Genomic DNA, 25,510 nt, shown 5'->3' with positions numbered 1-25,510 from the left:
AACTAACCCTAACCCTAACTAACCCTAACTAACCCTAACTAACCCCTAACTAACCCTAACTAACCCTAACTAACCCTAACTAACCCTAACTAACCCTAACTAACCCTAACTAACCTAACTAACCCTAACTAACCCTAATCATCATGAAAGGAAATTCTGTCATTTTCAATTAAAAAAGACGGACTCAACGCCCTCATCTTCTAAATCTACCTTCCGATAATACCACTGAATTTTGAGCCAAACGTCCTGGAATTGAAACATATATGTGAATGAGGACCAGTGCAGTGGAGCATATGTACTTTCCTGTGCCTGTCGACCAGTCTTCAGATATATCTCAGCTACTTTACCATACCAATATGACATCACTGGTAAACTCCCATCTTGCATTTGAACTGCACGGTCATCTAGTGGATAAATCGCGACACTGTTAGAATTATATCAGCATCACTAGAGCAATACAACAGATAAATTCATACTCTTCCCCCAAGCGAATGACCATACGACCATCATTTGAATCATCAGAATTGTCACAGGTATTATAGATCCCTGTTAATAACAAGAAATATGAACCAGCCATTTGAACGACGAATAATGAGTATTGAATTAACTTACATTCAAATGAGGTGCATCGCCTCAGTTTATGAAGCTTAGGGTGACTATGGCGCATTGCAGTCAACCTTCTCTTTCCATCTCCGTTGAATGAGCAGCTGGTAATCGACGGCCTGCAGGACATTGAAATTGGGGTGGAATTGAAAATAATACGAAGAACATTCAGTCATTGAAATAAATATGCGCCATACTACGGGAGCAGTTATAAATGTCGTAACATGTCGTTGTAATGGACGGATAAATCAAAACGTGTAAATATGACAAACGGATCATGCAAAAGTCATTGAAAGACACCAGGGTTGTCCTTACGGCATTCAATGAAATGTTACATGATGTGATGGATCAGATCAGACTGCAGGACATTAATTATCTGAGTTCCATTCTATTGAACCGAAACCTTAAGTTGGCCGCACAAGTCGGAGGCTAGGCCAATACAGGCTGAGCATCTGAGTGGATTTACAGCAGAAATCATTTTCTTGCTCCGTCAAGGACATAGTTCGCTTATATTCGCTTGATGACAGCACATGGATGTTCTAGGGACTGTTGTGCCGAATATAATGACAATTTCTCAAGGGTGCGATCACTAACCCACCCAACAACACACTGCGTCAGATGGACGAAGAGGGCTCCCTCGATATTCTGCAGCAAATACTGAAATCAAACATCCTCAATTGGGACCCACATGGATCCACCATAACAGAGACCGGTGGCGATATAGCTGCGAGTCCATCTAGCAATGCATATAACAGTAATAGGAATATTGGAGCCATATCTGCAGCCATATATACCTCCCAACAGAAGGATGAGGGGACTGATGTGGTTGAACACCCGAAGCCAAAAAGAGGCCGGCCACGAAAGCGAATTGTGCAGCGTCGTGAGTACAGATACTGTGCCCCTTATTTAAATTTGAATTTGATAACATTGAGCAGGCAGAAAGAAGGGTCCAATATTACCAAGCGATTCACTGGCTCAATATACTCCTAATATCAATAAACGAGTCATCCGTGCCACAGTTAGCCCAATAACCGAGGATTTAATGCCTCAAGACGATATAATACACCATGGAATAATATGCCACGAGGATCAGCAGGGGAAGACGACTGAGAATGAAGTCTTGGATATGACTGACATCATGCAACGGATCATGATATCTGGAATATTGGATTGGAACCCAAAGGGGTCCTTGGCTACAACACATGTAGCAGATGATAGCTCAGATGTAAATCAGCATATCAGAGAAAGGTCAGAAGAAATAGAAAGGAAACGGATATCCAAACAGAAGAATTTTTCGAAAGAACATAGGATACGGAGTCCACATGGACGACCAGCTAGGAGGGCCATCACACAGCGTACGTCCCTGCACTAAATCTCTACATTCATTCACATTACCACTATAACAGAAAAAAAGTACAAGAAATCAGTGTTTATGGATACGTTATCATCCACACAGGAGCTCAAAAATGATCACTCCGGATTCATTATTCGTGCCACCAGCAATCCCGTGCAGGAAAAGGAAAGGGAAAATGGAGATGTTGTGCACCATGAGGGTGAAAATGACGACTTTACTCTGACTGATGAAGCATTTTGCAATGGCAATGATGATGGTGCATATGTAGAGGAAGGTGCACTCTCAAAATGTCCATCTAATATTCAGCGACGTAGGGGACGTCCAAAAAAACGGGTCCTTCGTGGGAGGGTAACTGGTGAGTAGTGATGCAACTGATCATCAAAGTTAATTTTTACAAAAATACATTTACAGCATCAAAATGTCATGTAATCCCTCAATCACCTTCGATTACTTCTCAACCGGACGTCAATGAATACGTGCAAGAAAAGGGGCGATGTAAGCATCTTCATTTGACACATGAGGACATGTGTTAATGTTGCTAATTAGGGAGTCCAGCACCATCTGTGGAAAAAATACAAGATGACGAATACAGGCCTTCTCCACCACCACAAGAAATTGTGCGGCCTCAGTCCATTGCTGTTTCACAGAATAAAACAGCCGAGCTGACGGTCCAGGAAATTTCCTGTAAGTTTAGAATGATACTACAAATAAGAAGGAAAACTTATGCATTGTGATCACAGGTCGTGCAATGGCCAGACCAGTTGTCTGGACATCTGCCTGGTACAACTGGGAAACTCTCGGGTTGAATGAGTGGCTTGATGCGACAGTGGCAAACTATTATTTGTGTCATGTCTGGTATGAGATGCAAGGCCTATCACGCATGAGATATGTGGACTTGTACGCAGCGATGGTCAATCATATGGTGGATGACGAAGTGGAGCTCTTTAAGAAGTACCATTTCTTGCCCCGGGATGGCACGTGTCCTGTAGTCCCCGTTGGATTCATCGTTCATCATTCCGATCATTTCTTTGCCGTCATCTTCGACTATCAGAGACACATAGCTCATGTCCTTGGTCGCCACATTTCAGAATCCATAATGGATGTGGATGGAGTAGATCCAAATGACTGGAAGGATTGGGATGGTCCGCAATATTGGAGGAGAATTGGATCCCTTCATGGCTGGTGCACAGAGGATGTCACAAACGTCTCTGTGAGATCAACTAACTGGGTGCAAAATGGAGTTGACTGTGGTCCTATCGCTTGCTCTGTACTTGAGCGATGTCTGAGCATGGGCTTAGACGAGCATGGTAACCTGCCTGTGCTTAATATCAAATGTGGCCACATACTGCGCATTAGCATGTTGCGTGTGGTTTCAGGGCGCCTCAAGATTAGCTGTAGCGACTACCTTATGCTCCTGGACAGCCCACGGGAGAACTGGATGGAGGACGACATACCAGACGAGGACGTGATGAACGCGATTCAGAATGGACGGCACCAAGCGGAATGCTTGAATGTTCTGCGGAAATTGACTGTCATAAGTGCCACATGTTCAATGTGTCAACGTGATGCACTCCAAAAGGACGGCAAAACCCCCTCACATAATTGTGAGAATGGTGATATGTCTACAGTGGGTGAGGATAGCTTGGAAGCTGAATGCACCCATGATGAGGATTCTCTGGGAATGGCACTTTCCGCAGATAAAAAAGCAAACCTTGCAAAGCTCCTAAAAGCAAACAAGCACTTGACAGGATCTCGCAATCGAAATGCTATAGTCCCTCGCGCTATTGGAACACATCTTGAACTTGAGCGGGACATAGCTCCTGATGTCGATGACACTGTCGACACCCAACGCTCCGTAGCTGCCTCAGCATCTCGTAGGCGAGTGAAAAACTGGAATCTTGCAAGCAACAAACGCTTTCCACGTCCAATCGCACCATCTCCCCTACCTGCATATTCCGGTAGAAGGTGGCTCCAGGATGATCCGACATTTGATGAGTATGAGGGTGGACCTACAATCGAGATGTTGACAACTCCCAGGGATATTATTCCAACCATGACATTCCAGGCTGGTGGAATCCAGCTCTCAACTGCTTGGGTTGATTGGGTTGATCACGGATATCGCATCACCCCTAGCTCATTCCACATATTCTATCAATGCGACCCCATAGCCACGATGGACCACATTATGCCTATTGGCACAACAGATTTCTATGACCCCTCCAGTCAAGTTCCAGATCGAGTCACAGGTGCATACAGCCTGAATCGCCAAGGGTTAGCTGAGGAAGGACAACACACGCACATCACAGATGTAGAAATCCTCTCTTCTTCTGAACTCATCAACTCTGCCCAATATGATCCTCCACTGCATGAGGAATGTAGGTTCGGACACAATTCCTTTGTGCGTGGCCACACAAGTCATCGCTATGGTGATGGTCCTCCATTGTATGTCGACCTCGAACAAGATGCAGTGAAATTTTCCGAAGATGAGATAGAGATTTCTGTGGACATAGACAGTATAATTTGGGCGACAAGGGTATTTCGATGCAAGGGATCTGTGGGGATCTATACCACTCCGCCATTCCAAACCAAACCTGGAATATTCAAGCACAATCACACATATGTCGACATCATCATTCCGCAGTCTGAAGAAGATGCCAGAACACCTGGTGAGCGAACAGAGTGGCTGTCAAAAAGGTTTCCTATGTCCACAATCCCTCATGCCTGTATTGGACGTATCTCATCTGCCTCCTCAACACTCAATCTCTACATCGCATTTCCAAGGATGATACATCAACACCCATTGAATGGTCGAAGAATAACACTTATGCCGAAGGAGGTCTTGGACATTTTCTGGGATAGGGTGCTGCTTCCATCGATAGGGCGCTCTACTGATGTCAGCTGGGCACCTTACCTCAAGCACACCTTGGACGAGGCACGATACAAGGCCAGAGGTGCAGATGGACGGAAAGGTGGATGGGGACCTCCAAAGACAATTCCCCTGTCGGATGACGACTTCAGAGATGTGCAGGAACACATGGAAACCTATATAGCCTACGGAGGGGGTGAGCTCAGCATGTATGGATCGTTTTTCTTCATTCTGGAGGGAAAGGGAATCAAGCTCCTCACAAAGGATGGACAGAGAGGACGTTTCTCAGGACCGGAAGAGGCACTATGTCGCAACCTGTCTGACCTCGACTGGCAATATATGATGAATCGGAGGCATGGTGAACTTCTAGTGGATGTGGGTATCTCATTCACGCCCCGCTCCCCGGATGTTCCTGTGGTTGGTATTTGGAGACTGGATGCACTAGAGGCCTCATTTGGTGCAGGAGGATACAAGAGAGGCGAACTTCATCACCACAACACATTGTCTAGATATGGCGCACTGCAGGCTGAGATGCAACAGGAAAGATCACAGCAGACCCACATCGCATTTAGGAGCACCTACAACCTATACTACGAGTCCATCAGAACCAACAACAACCAAGTGAACTTCGCTTCGGATAGTGATGCCTACAAGCTTTCTCCATCCTACATGGCTGAATGCTGCGACATCATGAAGGTGGTCGAAGGGTGTAAGGAGAAGACATATGGTGTCAGAGATGAGTATAGGGTGAGTGGCCATGCAGCCAGAATAATGCTAGATAATATCGAAGACAAGGTCAGTGATACACATACAATTTAATATGGGAATGTCAGACTAATGGTTCGATGAAAATAAAGGCTAAAGATTATCTGCATTCCGATCCAATACTGTGGATCCCATCTAAGATCTGGTTTGAGCTGATCCGGAGGCGTGTGCGGGAGATTCAGAGGACCCAAATATCCATCGTAAAAAAGAACCCTCCAAATCTTGGCATCCTAACTGGCTTGCTCAACCACATGCTTCGTTCAACCACATCCACACCTATTATCTACGACCGTCATGTACGCGAATCCCTTGCACTCCTTGAATACAGAAATGTACTCGAGACAGCAGGGATGTTCTTCCTGCAAGACTTCGATCTAGCAAGCGACACCTGCCTGGAGGAAGTGCAGCAAATGGATGACGTAAATGTGCTGGCTCTCATGGGTGCAAATTCAAAGGCCCGAAGGGATAGAGCGGTGGGAAAGATAGAAGGATGGAAAAACATCGAGTCAGAGATGACAGACTATCCTCTCGGTCGTACACCAACATGGAGCAGACTCAAGACAGCCATCGCAAGTTCTCCTGGGTTGATCATGAGAGAATGGACACGTTCGACCAGTTTGTCCACAAATGAACTCTCCATTGGACGATTGATAGTCATGTTCACAAGACAAATTTGGCTCATGCTTACAAACGAAGTCTTTAAAGGTATAGCACCCTACCCAAGCTCGCTCAATGATGCCATGAAGTGCTGGACAATCACAAGCATCGATGACACCCTCAGATCTGTCGCATTCGAAGCATGCAATTCTGGGCTGCACGATAATACAGGTGTCACTCCAGGTCGCATGGGGCCCAAGTCGAAAGCATTTGTGGACAGGTGCTACCTATTCTTCCCCGATCCTGATGCATCGCACAAAGACAAATCTCAGTGGTCCACACTGTGGGAGGGAGATGGATATATTGCAGAGTTTCACAGAATGATGAAGACAATGAATGAGGATCAAGAGACATCACTGAAGCAAGGTTTATGTCAGGTATTCTCTGACCTTCACTGCCTTCCTGCGAGCGGTGCAAGGGTGTGGATTCAAAAGAATGATGCGATAGTGTTTGTGACGAATCCTGCATTTTACAGGATTGATTGTGTTGGAAGAGATGGCAAGAGTCAGAGGAGAGCTCCAAGAGCACGTCGTACGTTGAAATTGATCAAGGCAAAGCGCATATTTGCAGCTGATTTGATGGACTCACATCCATTCGACACTGATGGCAATCTGAGAAGGAAGACAGAGAGGCAAAAGCGTCGGGAGATTCACAAAAAAATGACCATGGCAAAGAGAAACAAAAGGGTACCCCCTCCTCCACGTCCACGCAAGTCCAGGCCATTTCCAATGGGTGCATCAAAACATGTGACAAGAGATGATGAAATGGATGTCGGTTAGAATATGTACAAGATGTTATATTATATAGATGCAAAAGTATAGCCCATACAATTACAAAGATGATTGCAATGAAGATGAATATCATTCTCTGGGTCCCCAGTATGCAAGATGTACAACTGTAAACAAGATGGATAATCTCATTCTAAAGAGATCAGCAATTTCTTGTCTTCTACCCCCTTACATAGAGCATTAAAACTGTTTGCTGCATCACCCAATGATCAATTTATTTGGCTTGCATATGACCGGCCTGACTTCACATATTTCATTTTATCATTTCAACTCTCAGATAATCACCTATATGTCTTTGGCTCCAGAACACTGAAGACCCAGTTGGAGCGGGCATGAAATGAGATAGATTGAGTTTATATATGACGACTCCTCCAACATAGGTACCAGTCCAAGAAAATATTGTGTTTTTAAATGGTGGAAATCTATTTCTGTTTTGTGATGTACTTCTATTTGTGAAGTTAGAGCTCCAGCACGTAAATGCTAAACAGGCCACCAGGCTAGTCAATAACTGGATAATTAGATCACAATAAAGTTCATCCAAAAGAGAGAGATAAGTTATGCCTTGTCCTCCGCCCCCCTACCTGGTGCACCAAGCAATGATCTATTTTTCAGCCTTCGTATGACTTTCCTTGTCTCATGTAGAACTAAAGATATAAATAATTAAACTGATATTGATGACTTTCCTGATCTCAAATATGCAGTGAAAATAAAGTGCGCCAAAGTTCACCGCTTTTGCTTATGTAAGCAGTGTCATCCCCCACCCAATGATTTATTTGTTCACCTTTCTTTTGACTTGCTTGTCTTCAAATAGACCTCTCATTTTGGTTATTTAAGCCTTCCGAATACGATTGTAACACTTCTTTCTTCCCAAAAAATCATGTTCAAGAGTCATGAATGTCTGTGATGCTGAGGTCCTCAACCCAAGGTCAATTATTTCAGCCTTTATATGTATATGACTTGATCTCAGGCTCATTCTCAATGCGATTGTTCCATATATATTCAGCAGCAACATAAATATTTGATCTATCGAGTAGAATGAGATTTGCTGAATGTTCTGCTATGTGTGATCTCACAGGACTTGCTTATGTAAGCAGTGTCACACCTGTCATGGTGTCTCATGCAATGCTTTATTTTCTTTTGGCCTTCATATGACTTGCTTGGCTCCAAATAGACATGTCACTAAGGATTATTGAGCCCTCCAAATATGATTGTAATACTTGTTCCTTTCAAAAAAATTCATGTTCCAAAGTTATGGTATGTCTGTAATGCTGAGGTCCTCAACCCACGGTTGATTGTGTCAGCCCATATATGACTTTATCTTGGCCTTATTACCAAGGTGAGTTATCTATATAACATTCAGCAGCAATAAAATGTGATATTTCAAAGTCTTGTTGTAAGTGTGTCCCAGTCCACCGCTTTTGCTTATGTAAGCAGTGTCACTGCCCACCCAATGATTGATTGTTTCAGTCTTCATGTGACTTGAATGAATTTAAATAGTCGTCGTGCCCCCAATTTTACATTGGGTTGGCTGTGTCAGGCATGTAGAATGGTAGGAGATGAAGCAAGCTCACAGCCACATCATGAGTCACATTACTTATTCAAGGAGTCCAATACCTGCTGGAGTGCTCTTGATTGATGTGAGTTATGATGCAGCTTTGAGCTGGCTGATTTAACCACATAATGATGCCAGGACCAGAATTTGAACCTGGGCCTTCCTGACTCCAGGGGGTCATCCTAACCGCTAGATTATGATGTGCAACTACTCCTCTGCCCTATATCACATACAATGTAATATTGAAGTAGTATAAGGTTGCTTGATGGAATGGAGGGGAGGGGGGTACCATCATTAACAGTTAGTCTCCCATAGAGAAGTGACAACCAGCCAAAGAAAAGTGGAAAAGTGGAATAGCTGACACAGGTGTGACTTTATTAACAAGTGAATTGATACATATATATTTAGCAGCAACAGAAATGTGATGTGTCAAAGTCTTGTTCTAAGTGTGTATGTCCATGTCCACCACTTTTTCGGCGAGAGTCAGAGGAGAGCTCCAAGAGCGCGTCGGACTATGAAGGTGATCAAGGGAAAGCGCATATTTGCGGCTGATCTGATGGACTCGCCACCATTTGACGCCAATGGGAATTTGAGAAGGAAGACAGAGAGGCAAAAGCGTCGGGAGATTCACAAAAAGATGACTATGGAAAAGAAAAACAAAAGGGTACCCCCACCCCCACGTCCTCGCAAGTCCAGGCCATTCCCAATGGGTGAATCAGCACATGTGGCGACAGATGATGAAATGGATGTGGATTAGAATATATACACGATGTTATATTATATAGATGTAATGAATTTGAACCTAGTCCTTCCCAACTCCCAATGGACATCTTAACTACTAGACTATCTCTTTGTATAGGGCCATGTAGCTGGAGAACATAGCTCGTGCCTTTAGCTATAGCATGGTATTTCCATAGTAGCTCAGAATTCAAGCATGTAGCGAGTTCCTCGTTATCTTGTTTATAATCGAAGACAACACTTTAGAGCTTGATGTATGGAACTGGAAAAAAGGTGAACCCATCCTGGTGATTCAAGATGAAGCAGAGTCTGTGTTACCTGTTCTGACATCTATTCTAGACATGCACCAGTCGCAAAATCACCACCTTCGCCTTCCTCACATCTTTGTCTCTAACTGTAATGACTGGACGGTCTAGTGGTTAAGATGTCCCCCCCTGGAGTTGGGAAGGACTAGATTCAAATCCTTGTCCTGCCATGATTTCAGCTGTCGATATTTCAACCCTATTTTTGTTTTTCTCATATAAATGAAGATGTGTTGTTCCTTTCTGAGGCTGAATGGAGAGAGAAACTTGTTTTTCTACTCAATGACATCAAGGATGAAGGTGGTAATCTAAAGTGTGGTACTTACCTTCTTGGTGGTTTTGATATCTGTCTATCGTCAAATATTTTTCTAAGGCGGCAAGACAGGCCAACCAATTTGCCATTGAGTTGGCTGTGTCTGGCATAGAGGATGGTAGGAGACGAAGCCAGCTCACAGCTGTGTCACGACTCGCATTAATCAAGTATTGCAACACCTGCTGGAGCTGGTTTCATCTCCTACCATCCTCCATGACAGCCAAATCAATGGAAACTTATATAAGCAGTGCCATCTGCCTCGTCCCAAGATTGATTACCACCTTCACCTTCCTCACCTCTCATCCAAACATGTAGCGATTTCCTTGCTGTCTTACTTATCGTCGAAGACAAAAACTTCAGAGCTTGTCATATGGAAGTGGAAACAGGTGAACTCATACTGGTGAGTCAAGACGAACCAGTTTGAACACTGAAAACATGACAGGACGAGGATTTGAACCTAGTCCTTCACAATGAGTTCACCTGTTTCTCATTTCCACATGGCAAGCTATTAAGTGTTGTCCTGCCATGATTTCAGCTTTTTGTCTGAGTCACAAAAGTCATGTTGGTCAGTTCAGTTCAGTTGGCTGGCTGCATCTGTTCAAGTTTCATATTTTGTGTGTTCATGTGATTGGCCAGACTTGAAGCAGAAATTGTTTTGAATATGATAGAACCTGCTTAATGCACTGGAAACATGAGTTTGTCCATGAAAAATAACCACCTCATTGTGCTGCCTCCGCATTTTTTCTGCTTATGTAAGCAGACCCACCTCGAGCAATGATTGATTTTTTCAACCTTCATATGACTTGCTTGGCTTCAAATAGACGTTTCACTTGGGGGTATTGAGCCCTCTGAACACGATGGTAATGCCCTTTTCATTCAAAAAAATCACATTTAAAAGTTATGAATGTCTGTAATGCTGTGTTGCTAACAGTACCAACTATTTTCGCTTTTTGACTTGGTGATTCTTGGGGCATTTGAGGTTGGTTGCCACCCCTCCATGAGGGTCAAACTGTTGTTAACAGTAACAACTATTTTCGCTTCTGGGGGTATTTTTGGTTGGTTGCCACCCCTTCATGAGGGTCAAACTGTTGCTAATAGTACCGACTATTTTCGCTTCTGAGGGCTTTTTGACTTGGTGATTCTGGAGGCATGTTTGGTTGGTTGCCACTCCTCCATGAGGGTCAAACTGTTGCTAACAGTACCAACTATTTTCGCTTCTGGGGGCTTTTTGACTTGGTGATTCTGGGGGCATTTGAGGTTGGTTGCCACCCCTTCATGGGGGTCAAACTATTGCCAACAGTACCAATATATCACTCGCATGGCTCGATCTCAGGCTCATTATGAAGGTAATTGATCCATATATATAGAGCAGCAACAGAAATACTTGATCTTGCAAAGTCTTGGTATAAGTGAGTCCAAGTCCACCGCTTTTGCTTATGTAAGCTGTGTCACCCCTGTCATGCTGCCTCACTCAATGATTGATTTTTTCAGCCTTCGTGTGACTTGTCTGGCTTCATGTTGAACTTGATCTAGAGGTTATTGACCAATCTGAATGAGATGGAAATGCGAATTTGATCTGAAAAAATCAGGTTTGAGAGTCATGCTACCCCCTCCCCCCACCTACTTCACCAAGAGGCATGACTTCATGTCAATAATGATGTGAAAAGGATGTTCCCAGTATTTAAGGATCATATTAATAGATTGGAGATGGCTTCATAGTGTTCTGAACCAATATGGAATGTGATGTGCAAGTTTGCCTGATACCCCCCTCAAAGATCGATTTTTCTAGGCTTCCCATGTCTTGCTAGGACTCCACAAGTATGTTTCCTGGGGGTTCTTGATGCCTCTGAACACGATGGTAAAGCTAGTTGTGTCAGGAAAAATCAAGCTGTTGAGATATGCAGGGTCCCCCTCCCCCCCCCAAACTCATATATCTTGATATTATGTAAATACCGGTATATAGAAGGATGTTCCTACTGTTTTATGATCATATAAATCGATTGAAGATGGTTCAAGAGTGTTTTGAATCCATCCTGAGACAAATATGGAAGTTTTCCTGGTACCCCCCCCAAAGATCGATTTTTACAGGCTTCCCATATCTTGCCAGGACTACAAAAGTATTTTTCCTGAGAGTTCTTGATGCCTCTGAACACGATGGTAAAGCTAGTTTTGTCAGGAAAAATCAGGTTGTTGAGATATGCAGGGTCCCCCTCCCCCCCCAAACTCATATATCTTGATATTATGTAAATACCGGTATATAAAGAGATGTTCCTACTGTTTTATTATCATATAAATCGATTGGAAATGGTCCCAGAGTGATTTGAGTCCATCCTAATTAACATATGGGAGTTTTCCTGATACCCCCCTCAAAGGTCGATTTTTCTAGGCTTCCCATGACTTGCTTGTCCTCTAAAAGTATTTTTCCGGAGTGCTCCTGATGTCCCTAAACACGATGGTCAAGCCCGTTTTGTCAGGAAAAATCAGGTTGTTGAGATATAGAAGGTCCTCCTCCCCCCTCCTACCTCATATATCTTACTATGGTCACTTTTAGCTCAAAACCGATACTGTAAATAATGGTCCTGGTGCTTTTAAGACGTAGAAATCGATTGGTGATGGTCCCAGGGTCTCTGGAGGTCGAAAATATTGAGTTTGGTCACAGGTATGAAAAAGTCAGTATTTGGACTTTATCTCCACATCCCAACCGCCGTTTTCTTTCATTCCGGGCTCATATTGATCCTTGGGAATCCCTCTAACATATGTACCAGCCCAAGAAGAGAAAAAAGTTTTGAACTTTGTAACCTATTTCTGTTTTGACCATATAAGTGTCTGGGATGGATTTGGTGTATCTAGCTAATACATTGGTGGCGAACGTTTGCGGAGATTTGATGTGCTCCATGAAGTCATCCTTAGCGAGTTTGACCATGACAATGTAATCAGACAGTGTGCTGCGGTTAATATAAAATGATTTTCAAACACCTCGACAACAATATTAGTACTGACATTGGTTCGTCGTCATCTGAATGGTTATTGTCGTCATCTGCCAGTGAATGGATATTGTCGTTGTCACGGGTGTTCTTGTCTTTACGTTCCTGCCTGCGTTTCGCCAAAATAGCACCACGGCGCCTAGTAGTCATTGATCAGAAATATTCAGGCGCTAGCTGCAAATGTCACATACCTTTTGTAGTAGCGACGGCGCTTGGCCCTCTCAGCTTGTAGTTTAGCAGCAGGGGTTTTATATTTTATTGGAGGCGCCATGATAGTGTTAATTGGACTGCTACTAATTGTAAGGGATGTTGAGCTAATGTTCGAGTCTGGCGAGAAGAAAAAGTGCGCTCACACTATTTGGTCCCACTGGAAAGTGCTTCGATGGTGCTTCCATCCTGCTTCGATTGGTCGGACCGTATTGATCAGACTCAGAGTGCATACTGTGAAAGCCTTAATCATCAGGTGGGGACTTGGACACTAAGCCTGAGTGCGTGGAGTGAACGAGTGTGCCATGTGCATCACACTCTCATACCTTTGAGTAGAATAGATTTAGACTGTATGTAGTGGGTTGGACCTTATGAGACGGCGGTCGGACCTTATGAGCTGCAGATACTAACTTGAAACAATCCAATGTACGGCCCGGGCAAAACAATACCACTCACCAGTGCACAAACCAATGCTATCCCTATGGATATATACTAGACTGGTTCTTGAAGCTTGAAGCTTGACCATCAACTGTAGGCTGGAGTCAAGATATTCTGTCCATAAAGGTATGAACAGTAGAACCGTATTGATTCATTGATGACATCATTAATGTTTTGAACGTACTACTACTACTAGTGAGCATGTTCATCCCGAGCCACATTCAACCCACCCCCTGGTGCATCGCCCAATACATGCATTGGACTTTACAAGTCAGTCACATCAGTAAAGATGCTGGCTCTATGCCGGATATTCTGTCCTCAAAGGTATGCGGCATCATGGTAGGACCGTATCAATTCCGCCTTCCTGCGCTTCTGTTGATCTTTTTCAGAAGACTTGGAACTTAAAGTACTTAACGCGCCTGCTGTGTACGTTGCCCCCAACTCATACTTATTCCAGCTTTGTACTCACTGAATGGCGCATCAGGATGAATCCATGTCTGTGTTTGATGTAAGTAAAACAGTCCTTTCGCGCGCTGTTGCTACTAACTATCGAATCGAAAAGTTATTACCCAAGAAGCCCCCTCCCCTCCGACAAATCCAAGAAGAATTCCTCTGGTCTCGTTCAGAGGAATTCTTTGCGATACGGGATCCGGCTGAGCGGCCGTTTTTCTTCAACAGACTCTTTTCGCGTTGGTTTGCACGTTGGCCTGAGGAGAAAGAGTTGTTTCCTGGGACTCCTTTCTATAAATTGACTCCAAAGCAAATGGCCGCAGTAGGTGTTGCAGTGCGAAAACGCCGCAGGGTGTGTTTTTAACTGTCTTGTAGAAAATATATCGGTACTGATAGTGCGCTCACATTCTCAGAATCTTATAGCATATTACACCTCATCTGATAGGCGGTATCCCAGATGCCCCAAGGCCCGAAGTTGTGCGTCTCATCATTCATGTGTATCTGCTGCGCTGTTCTCATATCACTCTTGCGACAGAATTAGTCTTGCGATTGTCACGCAATTAGGTGCCAACTTGCAGATCATGTCAAGAAGACATACATTCTTTGTTGCTACATAGCCAATTCAGATATTTAAAATACTAGAATAGTACTAGAGTATGCTTCCTTGCAAGAATCTAAGGCTAAATTTACTCGCTCACAAGGTCCTTGATGAGACCAGAACCCGGTAAATCCATGAGAAAGACGCGTCAACCTTCCACCCTTGCCATTTTCCATTAAGCGCGCTACTGCATCTAATACTAACCGCGAGCTTCAGTACTGTGTCATAACGCGTCTGTATCAACTCACCGTATTTTCCATTAACTGCTGGCAATATCATACGTGAGTGTCAGCACTGTGTCATAGCGCGTAGACTCACCATATTTTTTAGAAATTGCTAGTACGTTCAAATAAAATCAAATGTGAGTGTCCACACCATGTCATAACACATCTGTATAGACTCACTGCAACGAGTAGATGGGTAAAAAAAAGTGGACAACGAAGGAACAAGCCGCACTCCTGGAGAAGTTCCTCCCTGAATACCGCGAATGTATCCCCACCAAGAAATACGACCCTGTATTGAAAAAAGCCTGCCTGGAGTTCTTCAATCAGTGGCCAGAACGCAGTGTGGTCTTTCCAGACATCCCAGCCGATCAACTGTCGGTTCAGCAAACCAAAATTCTAGCAGAGGCAATCGAAACTCGGAGACTGGTAAGCATACTACAAAAAAACGCGTCAAACACATACTCAAACTCTCGCTGCATCACAGCAAATCACCCGTTGGTACCGCTGGATGACCAATGTGTCACGCTTGAGCCGTACAAGCGGGACACGGGGGGTGCTCAAATTCGATGCGGTGTTGGCAGGTGGGATAAACAAAGGACGCGCACCCAAAAAGTTGCACATATATTCGCAAGAGTACTATAATGAGAAGGTCAAGGTAGACGCGGACAAAGCTATTCGCACGGACAGTATCACCGACCGTGGTCCAAAGCTGAACAAGCGTTTGGCTGTCACTCAGGAAAAGTTCGAGGCCGAGAGTGAGGAGGTGAAAGAGGCGTGGAAAAGAAGTATCAGGAAGCAAAAGCGAAGTTTGCCAGAGATCGCAAGCGCCTGAGGGCTGGTAAGATGCCAAAGGTCAATGAAGAATCAAAAATCAGGTATGTACCTCCTGGGTGATTGATGAGCGAGATTTCTCATTGATGTTGGTAGGGCCATTCGGGAGCTTGGACCGATGCTAGACCGCGTATTCCGTTACATGTCTCACGCGACCGGCGGCTGGAAGTTTTCAGTCCTCATGGCAGGACCTGACCCAACGCTGGGCGGGACGATGGTTTATGAGTATGTTGATCTATATGTTGAACGGCTTACATGAGCTTATAAGACTATTGAAGTTATCACATAGGCGAGCTTGAAAATGGCGTTCAGTTCAACATATTTTGCGACAAGTTTAATGTCATCCAGGAAGCGTTTTTGGACTTTACTAACAAAGCGCTTGGTAAGTGACATTGTTTTCTCAATATCAAGTAGCGAGACTCACTGTGTTGTGCAGCATTTGAAGCTAGTCTCCCTGAAGATAATGAGTGTGACTCAGACGATGACACCAACGAATCAACAATCGATGGAGGAGATGAAGCTAGCGGCAGTGGTGGTGGTACGGCCGTGGGTGAAATCAACAGCACTGCCTTTCACACGGACAGTGTGTATACCATATCACCTGATCCAGAGTCACAGGAGGTGAGCATTATAATGCATCACACGTTTATCATAATGCATTATTCATGGTTCTTACCGCGCATCTAGCATGAAGTTCAATGTTCTGCATTACCATTACCAAATGATTTTGGTTCAATGGAGGCAGACCACTATTCAGACTCGGCAACTCAGGTCAGTAATTTTACTTATGTACGAGCTGCGTGTAGTATCTTTACTGACGTCCAGGATCAGCGTTATGTTTTACCCGGCCAACTTGATTTCCAAGATCTTCACCTCGATCTAAACCAACTGGGCTTGGACAACGATGTTCAGTTCCAAGCGCCTGCCCTGGACTCATTCACCCCGAACTTTGTGAATACCGAGAATCACACCACTGGCTCTCAGAATGACGTTCCTCAGATCTCGGCGCCTCCTCTGGACTCGTTAAACCTGAACTTTGTCAACAACCTCTCCGCTGGCCCTCAGTTCCAAGCCCCCTTTGAATCAATATCCGATATGCCATTGATATTGCCCCCTCCTTCAACTCCCCCGCGGACCCCACACGCAACTGATGTTCGTCTGCCTGCGGTTCCCGATGAGGGAACTGGCCCAGTGGGTCTTGACTTGGAGGTAGTGGTGCCTTCCCCTCCCAACCATCGCCAACGTACAAGAACGACTCGGGCAGCTGTAGTAAGTAAGGATGCACAACAGATCCCTCCGCCAGAAGAAACTCGCCAGCGCCGTGCACGCAATGTTGCTTTCAATCGACGTGAACTTGACAATGCCATTGGTACTTCATCTGCTCGGCGCAACAAACGAGGACACGACAATGACATAGGCTCAAACAAGTATGTATGTTCATTGATTTCGTTTGTATTCTTTACTCATAGATCTTTTTCTTACAGGAGACACAAGCGAGGGTAAATGCGGTCTTAATCATGCTGATCCTACTTAATGTCTAGTGTCTGAGTCGCTCGAAAATTAGACTATGTAATTGAGATGCAATGTTATAATCCTTGCCGCTAGATGTTTAATAAATTCCCCACCGCGTTTCGAGTGCGATACATGTAAGAAAACTGTTGGAACTTAGAAAAATTTTCGTATGAGGACATCTCCGTGTTGGACTTAGTACTCACACGCACATTGCGGGCATACAGACGGGACTTAGAAAAATTTGCGTGTTCGGAAATCTCCGTGTTGGACTTAGTACTATTTCATGCAGGCGGCATGCGGCAGGGTGGTATGGCAAGTCCCGCGCTATCACACTCGAAGCACAAAGTTTAATTCAATTCATAGCAATCAAACAACTAGAAAGAGTGTGAATAAAAATAGGATGCACTGTGGGGTAGGGGGCTGCCAGGAACAGGGCCTGGAAGGCAAGGGCCAGCCAGGACCAGCCTGGACCACGAATATAAGCCGAGAGGATGTCACCTATATATGGCAGTACAAGGACCGAACACAGTTTTTGAGTGGTAATGCATTACAATACAACTAATGCATTCCACTGCCCATTTGGGTGAGAAGGTAATGCAACTTACACTTAGCATTGCTCCTGCATCTCTTCTCACTGATGCTTAGCCTAGTATAATGCAATAATATGACACTATAGCCTGTCATCTACTATTATACAGTATACTACCATTAAATTGGAATTGGAATTGAATGTGGAACAGCTTTCTGAGCTCCTATCAAACACCACCGGGAGAAGTGTGCTCCGTAGCAGCATGGACCAAAAGCTTACAGAGTATGTGTTACTGGAAGACCAGTTTAATCATATATGCGAGCGACTACTGGTGGAGATGCAGTGCAGGAGGAAAGTGGAAGAACAGTTAGAGAAGCGAGAGAAGCGAGAGAAGGCGTACTGGGAACTTATGAAAATCGCTCGAGCACACGACCTTGTTCCAGTAAGTATTTTATGAATTTGATTTATTATATGTGGCTAATATCTCCAGTGGTAGTGGATCCTCCCAATCTGAACGTTGAACCATGACATTGCTTGCAAGGTCATATGCCGTGCCTCGAAATCTGACAGCGACTGGCAGTCTGAAGTTTGAACCATTACCTTCTCGGCTGTTGAATTTCCCTATTCTCTGTTCGTTTTACTGTACTCTTAGCACACTTAGCGCCAGTCTTTCTCTTGCTTTTTCCGTCTTACTAACGCTAATACAATTAATGCACCGAACTTCATATAATTGCAAGACACCAAGTAATCAACGAAGCGCCTATGAACAGCGCAGACATCATTGAGGACGGTTACACGAAACACTGAGACGAGACATAGAGTACTAGTGCGGCGCTTTGCTGAATCTTCGTACTGAATTCAACAAGACATCGCCTTGCTTTATGACTTTGTCGTATTGTGCGTTCTTGAGCGATATCGTCTCCACAATACCGTGCACCCTGTCGATGGTGCAATGCAGATGTCCGTTGGCAATAAACCATGAGAGCTCACTAGAAGAGATGGTCAGAGACAAGGAATACGTACGTGCAGATAATACATGCCTGTGAACAAACTCGATGCCGACGCCGACACCGAATGCACCGCTAAGACTTTCAAGAGTAAGACTGCAGTAGGACTCCAGAAGTTGGTTGTATGCCAAGATGCGCATCTCTCGTACATAGTAGCAGGTATGAGGCAAAAGGAGTCGCAAGGGCAGAAGATATGTCTGCCCAAGGGTCGCTGTACGGCATGTCAGTCGACGTCAAACAAGTATAATGTGAGGCTAGACAAGGGCCTCGGAAGTGGATTGTAAGTATGAAAAACGTACGGAGTGCGATGAAGAATTTTGCGTAATGACAGTCGTAAAGGTTGTTTAAGAGTCTCCAAGGATCGGAATTTCGGGCAAAACGGAGATAACCTCTGGTGCGGTAATGAGCTACAGAAAATATGATCAGCAGTGGGAAATACTAGGAGAACAAGCATACCCGTTTCTTGAGATCTACTCGTTTGAGAGTGAGAGCATTTATGATGATGGTGAGAGCGACAAAGTCGTTGTACGTCGAGTTCAGTGGCGATGAATGTCGATAGTGCATCGAGGAGAAGTGCGCTACCGGCCTTAAGCTGGCGGATGGATATCATGCGGAGCCCGCGGTAGACTTTTAGACGATTACGCCTATCCCAGTCACCACCCTCCTGGATGAATCTGTATGATATGTCAATTCAATTCACGGCAAAGTTTTGCGATAGCGCACCTTTTTGCTTTGGGGAGGTTCTCAGTGATTAGGCCATTATCACCGAAGAAAAATCCTAGTCGGATGAGAGTGAGCACCATATCTATCCTCGAGCCTAGGCCAGGTGTTTTGACAAGGGCAAATTTTTGCGCCGCGACTGCGCCTTCCTTTATGTATAAATAATATTCAGTACCTGTATGAATTGGCATAGGAAAGACATACCTTGTCACCAATTTGAGTTAGATGATCGGTTCTGGCTTTCAAAGCGTCTGATATCTCAGATTCCCCCTCTTGCTTCTCCGCCTCTGCTAGTCTCTCGTTTAGCTTCCTGAGCTCTTCCTCATTATCTTTCTCCATCGATTCGAGCAATGCAGAGTGAGGCGTTAGAGCACCTGCAGATATCACTCACTTATAATACGACGACATTTCTGCACACACCACAGATCAAGTCAATAACATTAAGATGATCTCATTACTTACTGTCTGCCATGATTCCTTCAAGTAACTGTTTTCTTGCATTGTCGTGAAGTTGCCCGAGCGTTGATGAGATAAGAGTGAATAGGTGCTGCGGGTGGCTGAGATTTGGTATCGGAATGATTTCTTCTGCCCCGACTGTTAGGCTTTCCTTCTCACAAGTTCATATTCCCACGGTGTGAAGACGCGTCGCCTATGAACGCTTTCTACTATAGTACCATCAAAGCACCACAGCCGTAGCCAACACTGAATCATGGCATCTAATCAAGACCTCCTCAAGCAAGCTGCAGATCTCATGTCTTCTAACCCAAAGCGTGCAGAGGAGCCTTACGAACAAACACCGAACTCCACGGGCGCGCCGAACATCGACTAGCGCCAATCATGCTCTCAGCATTGATGCATCAACCTATCAGTTTGGTGCATCGGGCTCACCCCTGCAAGCATCACCCCGTCAGCCTATCAATTAGTCTTTCATGCGCAAGTGGTATCCGTGTATCTAATCTGAACATAGGATTATTTTTACTGCCTGTTGAAGGCGTGTCACATCATCGGGGGTCCATGCGAGTAAGTAGTTGTGCAGAAATCGGATGTTCTGTAGATATCTCGCACCTTAGCACACAGTATTTTACTTCACGCCAACAGGGAGCAAGATGCCGGAAACCAGATTTACTTTAGGGATATCAGGCTGGACCTTCCCTTACTCACATATGCATTTACGGGACCGAAGATCCGGATGGCTAGATCCGGATCTTCGAAAGTGACGATGAACCAAAGGTATGGTATCGACATGATTCTCCCGAGCGCGGCACGGACTTCTACACAGCACGGCCCACAGTAGGGCAATGGGTTGAAGAGAGCCTCCAATAGACCTTTGAACAGCTCGCCCAGGAGTTCAATCGACTCCTGCCCGATGAACATGAGATGAAAAATGAGAGGCTCGCACGCGTACATACGCTGTACCAAACGACGACCCGCCGTCTCATGCGGACTCTTCGAGGCTGTTATCAAGTTCAAACCAGTCAATCACCCCAATCACACCCGCTAGATTCATCCCGGATACGACAAGGGACCTGGAAAATGCTTCCAGTTGCCAGCCACTTTTTGATACCACATTTTTACCCGCTGTACCCACCGAGGACCACCCCGTCGATGTGAATGATACCCGGGAATTCGCAGCCTTCTACAGCGTCCTCCGTTCTTATCACCAAGACTGTGATCTTCTGGTGGACTCCTCCTCCTCCTCCCAGAAGGCTAGCAATTTCACTGTACATTTCATATCGCCGCCTTTCTTTTCCCATCGTAGTGAACATTTTAAATACAAGGAGTAAGTAGGATCAATTCGTTGTTACAGCCCAACTGACTATCACTAATTTCTCAGGCAGACACCTTGGGAATTTCCCATCTTCCTAAATACTCGGGATAATCGCAACACCTGGTGCAAGTTCTCCCCAGCCAGCGATTGCATGGTTTCGTCTACGTCGTTTCTTTGCCCCTTCATGATCTGTGAAGTGGTTTCACAGAGAAGCGAGTCCGATCGATTCCGCATGCTAGTTCAAGGCATCGCTCTTGCGCGGGTAGGACAATGTTTTATGCCAAGCGGAGAGAAATTCTTCGTTGTGGCAATTTATCTCCGTGCAAATTTGACTGCCGAAAGATATATTGTTACCCAGCCTGGTGCAGATAGAAAGGTATGTCGCTCTGTTTGTCGTCGCCTTTTTTTTTCAAACGGAGGCCAGGTATTCATTGTCCAGAAAAATTTTGACCTTACAAAGGCCAATGAGGCAGTCGCATTCCTTCGTGAGATGTACAACCTCGCGCAGGAGTTCGACGATTTGGCAGGCAAAATTGATCCAAAGAACAAGACACGCCTTGGCAACATCAAGATTGCCGCTTCCAAGGTGATTTCTCTTACGTCACAGGCTCAGCACAACAAAACGCCGAGAACGACATTGGCCTCTGTCTTCGAAGAAAATCGTGAAGCCAGTGGCGCTCAGGATGATCTCGGCGTCTTTGATGCTGATGGCATTCAAGGTATTTTGAAAAAGATGGATTACCAGATCTCGTTCATTGTATTTGGGGTGCGTGCCACTGTCATCTACAATATAGTAACACTGATAATACATCTTACAGCATCCGTTCCTCGCCTTGGTGTCAAATATCGAGAATGATTCTCAACAAGGATATCTCAAATTCGTGAAAGAGGGGCAAAAGGAGGTCGAGATCTTGCGATACCTCACGGGAATTGAATCTCCCTCAAACTACACCATCTCGCCAGTCCAAATCTGGCCGGTGCAAGGGGGTAACGTCATATCAATGCCTATGGCTGGCGGCCACCTTACCAGTCTATCCAACGCCGGCGCGCACCTATGGCCTGTGGCCGAGCAGCTGTTCAAAGCTGTTGACTTCATGCATGAGCATGGCGTGGCGCACCTGGATCTGAAGCCTCCAAATATCCTCCTCCCCGCCGACGGTGGCCGCTTGTCTATTATCGACTTCAACAGATCCGTACGCGTCAAAGGCACTGAAACAATGTTCCGCGGCATTGTTGGCACCACCGGATATCTTGCGCCTGAAGTCGCGGCTGGTCAAGGCCTCTACAGCGCGATTCGTGCAGACTTGTGGTCCTGTGGAAAGACGCTGGAGGAGCTGTGCTCCCTGTGTAGTCCATCCAGGGATCGCAACGCGCTACTCGAAATAGCTCGAGAGCTCATGAATGAAGATCCGAGACAGCGACCGATGATGTCAGATGTCTTGAACAGGCTGGCGTATTACAAGGTTAATGCCAATACAGGACCAGGTTACTTCAGGTAACGTGCTCCATTCTTGGCCTGCATGCATGCATGCGGCACTGTATGCGAGCATTCGTTTAATTGTTCCGAGCAGTTTCTCATCTGTCGCACAACCGGAAGTGCACGCTTGAGCTCGACTTGCTTGTATACTACGTTTACCTCAAGTAAGCGGAAGATAATTGGACGGACGACTCGATGGCCCAAGCGCCCTGCATGCCAGTTACACCCTAACAACATGACACTAGTAGCATTAACTACTAGACTATAGAGCCAATTATTAGGCCAGCAGCAATTCGTATATATACCCAAAACTTCAATAATTTTTTTCGATGCCATAACAAAAGTTATAGTCCTCGTTGAGAGGACCATATTGCTACCCCTACTTTGTCTATTGGTTGTACTCTAAGCAAAATATAAGTTGAACATCAGGTTGTTGAAAATTTTGTCACTGAATCTTCCAGGTTTCAGTGACCCTTGCTGAAATCAATAACATTCCAGTGTATCATAAAGTCACTGAAAAAGACTTGAGTACCATTTCCATAACAGAATCACTGGAAATTTCCACGACCAATGACGAACTACTGAACTCAATTGATTCTACTATCCACACTGTGGTTGTTTAGAACACGCCTCACGAATTCGGTTTGTCTTTGGGGACAGAGAGCATGTTGTGCATCGCGCACGTGGTTATGCAAGTCACACAAGTTCTCTTCAGAACCGTCATAAGACTCACGTCAACCGGATTAGTGCTAGCCGAGGACTTCATCTCATACAATTACAATGCCCTCGAATCCACGGGACTAACAAGCGTCATCTTAACCCGCCCTCTCTGAGTATTTATCCTTCTCAACCTCAATCCTCACAGTCACCTTGTCGAAAACAGATCATCTATCGTCACATCCGGTCGCCCAATATCAGAAGAAGGGACGCTGATGGTATAGTTCTCGGCGTCAAACTGAGTGTCCCGCTTAAACATCACCAGACCCTCAAGCCCAAGTCTAAGTAACAGTAAGTTAGTTTCGGATGCCTTCAATAACTAACCATGAATGGAACATACTTGGACACGAACACCCCGAGACCATCCCGGAATGTCCTAATGGCAAAGGCATCCTCGGTCACCTCCCTTTCTCTCTCGTTACGACCTTTTAGGGCCAGTCCAACGTAGAATTCGACACTGGCACGACCCGCCATTTGTGCCATCCGGTGGCGTCTGTTAACAACTTCCATGATGTGCTCAACGTGCATTTTGGAGTGCAGAGATGGATGCAGTGGTGTATAACCAATAGCGGCAGCAAGCTGGCGGTGCACGAGGATATCTGAGAGATGTAAATGTAAACACAAGGAAAGTGACGAGTGTTGCACGGGCTACATACCCGCGAAGCGACGGATAGGACTGGTAAAATGTGCATAGATTCATGTTTTCCCTGCACACTAGAAGGACAGGTTTCGTGAACGCAGGGACAGGAACGTTACCCTGGAGGAAATCAGCACTGGCATGAGCGGATGCATTCATCACAAACCTCGAGGTAGTTATATTGATTTGCGTTGAAGTCACCTTGATGAAGTTGACCAGCTTTGACTCCCGCCACGAGGGTAGACATAGGAAGATACTGTAAAACGCGATATAAGTGTCAAGAAATTGCAAAGCCATATTCACCGCACATCAGCATAGAGCGCAGTACGCCCTGCAACAGCTCTGGTAGGCTCCACTTCGTCTGAGCCAGTCGTCGAAAGTGAATCGAGAAGTTGATCCGAGTTTTTCATCCCGTCCACATAATTGCGCACTTCAAGACTTCTTTGAGAAAGCGAGGTAAAGTATATATCAGACAATACATACCTGAAATGCATGGGATTTTCTCCTTGTCTGCTTTTTGGCGATTTGTCGTCTGTGATCAACACAACCTTTGGTAGCGCTACATTTGCTTGACCTCGGATCGGAGGATGTGCTAGTGTTTCCTGATACCTATGGGGTTTTGATTCGTATAGGCAAAGATACAAATCTGGGCATCACCGACCTCGATCATTCCGGTCGTTCGGCGTCTCGTCGTCTTCTCGAACGATAGCAGTCTCTCTATGACGCATATATCAGTAATGAGGGAAACTTGCAACACTTCATGAGAACGCCATGCTTTGAAGGATAGTATGGGAAACGACTTTAAGACCAAAGACTGGGCTCGGTGCAGAACAGGAGGTGAAGCAACATATCGTTAACCGTAACAGGGCGAAACTCGACAATATAGGTGCATTCGTAAAAATGACTCACGACCTGAACTCATTATAAAACACCCATACTTTCCGCTCGTCACTCGTCGTGAGGGCCTTGAGGCGACTATGCAAGGGTAATGTCCGGTGACGGACTTCCTCCATAACGGTTTGTAGGATGATGATGGGGGGTGTGAAGTAATTGGATTCGATCAAGTCCATCTGTAAAGTATCAGCGCCGTACACGACCTCGTACTCGTATGCATACCTGTGCAAATACATTAGTATCGGGCAGGATATAGTGCCCTGTGGGGAAATATTTGTGTGTGGTGTCCTCGGAACGCCAAAGGACGGTCTGCGCTGTCGCGTCGCATACCCTACAGCCGTTGACGCCGCAAGATATATCATTTCGAAGGTACCGTTCGCGTAGAACTAAGGAGAAACGGCCTTCAATACATGAAGCATCGTGATGAAATGAACCCATGAGGTACCTTTGATAACTTTTCCTCGGGCAGTCTTTTTGAAGAACATCCGCTGGGTTATAACAGCTTCCTCCCTCGGTCGCTTGAGAATCGTAATCTCAGGCATGTTAGATGCTTTGGGACTTCAGAAGGAGCAGGATGCA

At 45.2% G+C, this 25,510-nt stretch overlaps 6 protein-coding genes, 1 non-coding gene and 1 pseudogene across 8 annotated transcripts; 4 read left to right on the top strand and 4 right to left on the bottom strand.

Annotated features, from left to right (window-relative positions):
* Positions 1-2,876: 2,876 nt before the first annotated feature.
* On the top strand, positions 2,877-7,024 carry HD556DRAFT_1244066 (uncharacterized protein; the record flags this gene model as incomplete). Its single annotated transcript, XM_041298415.1, has 3 exons — positions 2,877-3,470; positions 3,537-5,618; positions 5,681-7,024. 3 exons carry the CDS (start codon positions 2,877-2,879, stop codon positions 7,022-7,024), a joined length of 4,020 nt encoding a protein of 1,339 aa, XP_041156425.1.
* Positions 7,025-8,717: 1,693 nt separating this feature from the next.
* HD556DRAFT_t96 lies at positions 8,718-8,790 on the bottom strand (annotated as a pseudogene). Its single transcript has one exon. The product of its transcript is annotated as a tRNA-OTHER (tRNA).
* A 934-nt stretch (positions 8,791-9,724) lies between these two features.
* HD556DRAFT_t97 lies at positions 9,725-9,798 on the top strand. Its single transcript has one exon. It is a non-coding gene; the product is annotated as a tRNA-Gln (tRNA).
* A 2,475-nt stretch (positions 9,799-12,273) lies between these two features.
* HD556DRAFT_1311497 (uncharacterized protein) lies at positions 12,274-13,193 on the bottom strand (the record flags this gene model as incomplete). Its single annotated transcript, XM_041300544.1, has 5 exons — positions 12,274-12,381; positions 12,475-12,502; positions 12,701-12,883; positions 12,939-13,061; positions 13,114-13,193. 5 exons carry the CDS (start codon positions 13,191-13,193, stop codon positions 12,274-12,276), a joined length of 522 nt encoding a protein of 173 aa, XP_041156424.1.
* An 846-nt stretch (positions 13,194-14,039) lies between these two features.
* Positions 14,040-17,173, top strand: HD556DRAFT_1447168 (uncharacterized protein; the record flags this gene model as incomplete). Its single annotated transcript, XM_041307211.1, has 12 exons — positions 14,040-14,075; positions 14,130-14,369; positions 14,441-14,494; positions 15,032-15,265; positions 15,324-15,594; positions 15,642-15,714; positions 15,767-15,895; positions 15,949-16,052; positions 16,107-16,291; positions 16,358-16,441; positions 16,496-17,097; positions 17,155-17,173. 12 exons carry the CDS (start codon positions 14,040-14,042, stop codon positions 17,171-17,173), a joined length of 2,031 nt encoding a protein of 676 aa, XP_041156423.1.
* A 1,330-nt stretch (positions 17,174-18,503) lies between these two features.
* Positions 18,504-20,149, bottom strand: HD556DRAFT_1399107 (26S proteasome subunit RPN7-domain-containing protein; the record flags this gene model as incomplete). Its single annotated transcript, XM_041303783.1, has 8 exons — positions 18,504-18,700; positions 18,752-18,929; positions 19,018-19,156; positions 19,248-19,392; positions 19,442-19,587; positions 19,643-19,812; positions 19,901-20,032; positions 20,140-20,149. 8 exons carry the CDS (start codon positions 20,147-20,149, stop codon positions 18,535-18,537), a joined length of 1,086 nt encoding a protein of 361 aa, XP_041156422.1. The 3' UTR covers positions 18,504-18,534.
* A 1,133-nt stretch (positions 20,150-21,282) lies between these two features.
* Positions 21,283-22,705, top strand: HD556DRAFT_1529590 (kinase-like domain-containing protein; the record flags this gene model as incomplete). Its single annotated transcript, XM_041309418.1, has 3 exons — positions 21,283-21,582; positions 21,631-21,972; positions 22,025-22,705. The coding sequence occupies exons 1-3, from the start codon at positions 21,358-21,360 to the stop codon at positions 22,703-22,705; spliced, it is 1,248 nt and encodes a 415-aa protein (XP_041156421.1). The 5' UTR covers positions 21,283-21,357.
* A 1,212-nt stretch (positions 22,706-23,917) lies between these two features.
* Positions 23,918-25,473, bottom strand: HD556DRAFT_1244099 (uncharacterized protein; the record flags this gene model as incomplete). Its single annotated transcript, XM_041298419.1, has 8 exons — positions 23,918-24,157; positions 24,204-24,293; positions 24,346-24,478; positions 24,521-24,646; positions 24,695-24,754; positions 24,947-25,107; positions 25,154-25,317; positions 25,377-25,473. 8 exons carry the CDS (start codon positions 25,471-25,473, stop codon positions 23,918-23,920), a joined length of 1,071 nt encoding a protein of 356 aa, XP_041156420.1.
* Between the last annotated feature and the right edge of the window lie 37 nt (positions 25,474-25,510).

This window comes from Suillus plorans (assembly GCF_016647745.1).
Source record: "Suillus plorans strain S12 chromosome Unknown HD556scaffold_60, whole genome shotgun sequence".
Taxonomy (NCBI): domain Eukaryota; kingdom Fungi; phylum Basidiomycota; class Agaricomycetes; order Boletales; family Suillaceae; genus Suillus; species Suillus plorans.
This window is presented reverse-complemented; position numbering and strand designations above follow the sequence as displayed.